At 52.1% G+C, this 3518-nt stretch overlaps 1 protein-coding gene across 1 annotated transcript; it reads left to right on the top strand.

The window, feature by feature from the left end:
• Positions 1 to 2263: 2263 nt before the first annotated feature.
• Positions 2264 to 2927, top strand: ENH_00081630 (hypothetical protein; the record flags this gene model as incomplete). The annotated part of the gene is made up of 2 exons (XM_013583331.1): positions 2264 to 2368; positions 2721 to 2927. 2 exons carry the CDS (start codon positions 2264 to 2266, stop codon positions 2925 to 2927), a joined length of 312 nt encoding a protein of 103 aa, XP_013438785.1.
• Positions 2928 to 3518: the final 591 nt, after the last annotated feature.

The following is a 3518-nucleotide window of genomic DNA, read 5'->3' as shown; positions in this document are numbered from 1 at the left end:
ATAAATAAATAATTAAATAATCATAAATAGAAATTCAAATTGAAAAACTGATTATATAAATGACTTTATTTCGACAATTCGGAAACCCAAACTTCAATTTGCAGAAAAGATGACAGCCAGCGCTGCATGTGGAGCTGCGGGCGGCGAGAGTCCAGAGAGCGTCAAATTAATTAATTAATTAATTAATTAATTAATTAATTGATTAATTAAATAATTGATTAATTAATTAATTAATTAATTAATTAATTAATTAATTAATTGATTAATTAATTAATTGATTAATTAATTGAAATATAATTTCAATTGTTTTGTTTTTAGATCCAAGAAACTTGAAATGATGGCAAACGCGGGCCCCGCCGGCGCGCATTGCCGCGATCTCACAGTTCAAGTTCATATTGGAGGCTGGGGCCCCTGCGGTGCTGGTGGTGCTGCTGCCGAGACTTTTGGGGGGAAAGATCAATTAAAACGATAAAAAGAGAGATAATAACAAATTTAAAATGAAAAATAAAGTAATTGAAAGTTAAAAACCGGCAAATAATGAGAAAGAGTGGGAAATTCGGGGCTGCGCGAATGCAGCGAGACAGAACACCACGGGAAATGGGGGCCAAAGAAGCAGGGAGTAAACAGCAATAAAGAATGGTTTTTCTTGCAAAATATTAATAATAAACCAAATAATATGTTTATTATTTCTTTTTTGCAGTTCAACAGGCCACACTTTGCAGCTGAACTCGCCCACAAACTCCCGGCTTCCTAGGCGCCAGTGGTCAACTTGAAGACCACTGGACAGGAGCGGCTTGCGCATAGCGCTGCGCCGCAGGCCGTTAAGAAGCCCCTTATTAATTCTTTGTAACCTTTTTTACTAATTAGTGCTGAGTCCGAAGTTGATTGCTGCAAAGTTGGGCCCAGCGCAGAAGCCGCGGCAAAGACCAGTGGTCACCCTCTCGGCGCACCCCAGCAGCAGCCCTGGAGCGAAACTAACCGCAATTTGGCCGACTTGAAGGCAAAATGGTTTAATATTTCGAATGTTTTCAAAATGATTAAATATTTCGAACGTTTTCAACTAAAAAAGAGCCGGAGGAGTGCAGATTCAGATTTTCGGAAGCTGCGAGCCGGCAGCAGCAGAGTGCCGCCTGCTGCGCCGCCGGTGCGGGGCGGCGAGTGCTGCTAACTTTAGCGGCTTCAGTCCTTCAAACTTTTAATAATTTTGCAAAATAATAAAATATTTGTCGAATAAAAGCAGCAGCAGCGCATTTTATTGGCATTTGCTGCTGCAGCAGGCAAAAGCAGCAGCAGCGCATTTTATTGGCATTTGCTGCTGCAGCAGCAAGGCCCGCTGCAGCGCCCGAGACGAGGGCTGCTGCAGGGCTTGGCCGCACCGCTGCAGCGGGTGTGCTGCACTAATTACTTTAAAAACTGCTTTTTGGCATTTAAAAAACATTTTAGAAATAAATAAAACTCAAGAGCTGCCTCAATGGAGTCCGGGCTGCCGCCGCCGCAGCAAACGCCGGAGGCGGAAGCTGCTGCAGATCTTGCTGCAGCAACGAGAGCCGAGGAAGAAGCCCCTTGCTGCTGCTGCTGCTGCTGCTGCTGCTCAGCCCCTGCTGCAGTCCCCCGGGACTTTCCCGCGAAGCCCTGTGGGGCCCCACAGCCGGTCCTTTTGGCTGCGGCAGCGCCGCTGCAGTCCTCCGCCGAGGTGTCTAGACACCGCAGCAGCAGCAGCAGCAGCAGCAGCAGGAGCAGCAGCAGCAGCCAGGGCCGCCCACACAGCCCAAAGTACTCATTACAATTTTTGCTCAATTTTGCACTGAGGGCCAGGCGCTGTTCGCTGGAGACAGCGCTGCCCGCGGCAGCCACAAGCCTGCAGCGCGACTGCGCAGCAGAGCAGCAGCAGCAGCAGCAGCAGCAGCAGCAGCAGCAGCACGAGCAGCAGCAGCAGCAGCAGAAGCCTGCCATGCTGGCGCTTGAGGCCTCCCCGCTGCAGGCCAGCGCCTGCTGCTCCCGCCTTTCTGCCGAGTGGGTTTTGCACAAAACTTCTTTTTTTGCTGCAGCAGCAAAGTTGCTTCCGTGCTGCAGCAGCAAAGTTGCTTCCGTGCTGCAGCAGCAAAGTTGCTGCCTCTTCATCGCTGTTTGCTGCAGCTGCTTCTCTAGCAGTTGCTGCTGCTGCATGCGGCTTTCACGTCTGCTGCTGCTGCAAATGCCCGCCGCAGCTCTTTGTCTCAGTTCAATTCTTTTCTTGCATCTGGCGAGCCTTTAAACACGAAGAATGCTGCAGCAGCAGCAGCAGCAGCAGCAGCAGCAGCAGCAGCTTTTGGGCGTAGGGGGCGCCGCGCTGTGGGGCCTGCGGGTGTCTGCATGCGTGGGCTGCGGTGTACGTACACCTGAATGTGGCTGGCCGCGCAGCGGCGGCCAAAAGCAGCTGCTGCTTTTGTTGCTGCAGATCAGATCTAGAGCCGGCTGGCGAGCTAGTATTCAAGAAAATAGCTGCAGCAGCAGCAGCAGCAGCAGCAGCAGCAGTAGCAGCAGCAGCAGCAGCACGTGGCCTCTGTGGGGCCATTGCATGCGGCCTTTGTGGGTGGGCGTGGGGTGTCTGCGTGCGGGAACTCCGGTGTACGTACAGCCCAAGGTGCCTGCCTGCGCCGCCGCAGCTCCCCTCATCTGCTGCCGCTGCTGCTGCTGCTGCTGCTGCTGCTGCTGCTGCTGCTGCTGCTGCTGCAAATCAGGCCGCGCTTTCGCCTGGAGCCCCGCCAAGGGCCCCCGCTGCCTCCGCGGGGATTTGGGAAGCGAAAGGGCAGCCGCCGTTTGCCGGCGGGGCCCTCAGCAGCAAGTTGAAGACGGCAGCCTGCTGCAGCAGCAGCAGCAGCAGCAGCAGCTGCTGCTGCTGCTGCTGCTGCTGCGAGGTAGGCGCCGGACGGCGAGACGGGAGGTAGAGAAACACGCGGAGACCCCGAGCTCTCAGAGCGCAGCGCAGCGCAGCAGCAGCAGCAGCGGCAGCAGCAGCAGCAGCAGCAGCTAGCCACGCGCGCCGTGTGTTGCTGCGCACATGCAGGAGAGTCCAAAGAAGCCGCAGACACTGCAGCAACACATATTATAATCAAGACAAAGTAAGTGCTGGCAGCTGCAGCTGCAGCAGCAGCTGCAGCAGCAGCAGCTGCAGCAGCAGCAGCGGAGCGCCGAAAAAGGCGAATCGGACGGAATCTTCGGGTAAGTCCGTTTTTATGAATAGTTGCGGAGGACTTGAGGTGAGTTGAGAATAAAATGAAATGAATTAAATTAATTTTAATTTAATTCATCAAATTAATTATTTTGGATTTTCGAAGTGGAGTTGGTGAGGAAAGCCAGCAGCAGCCGCGCCAGGAAGTCCGGGTCTTCGGCGCTGAAGGCCAGCAGGCTGTCTGGACTGAAGAGAAATAAATTCTTCTTTTAAAATACTTTTAAAACAATTTAAAAATGACTTTTTAAATAATTAATTAATTCAAAAACTGCAACAATTCTCACTCATCGCCGGCCGCAGCGGGGGC

This window comes from Eimeria necatrix, genomic scaffold, assembly GCF_000499385.1.
Source record: "Eimeria necatrix Houghton genomic scaffold, Enh_scaff899, whole genome shotgun sequence".
Lineage (NCBI taxonomy): Eukaryota > Apicomplexa > Conoidasida > Eucoccidiorida > Eimeriidae > Eimeria > Eimeria necatrix.
Note: the sequence above shows the minus strand (reverse complement) of the source record. Positions and strands in the feature narration are given on the sequence as shown.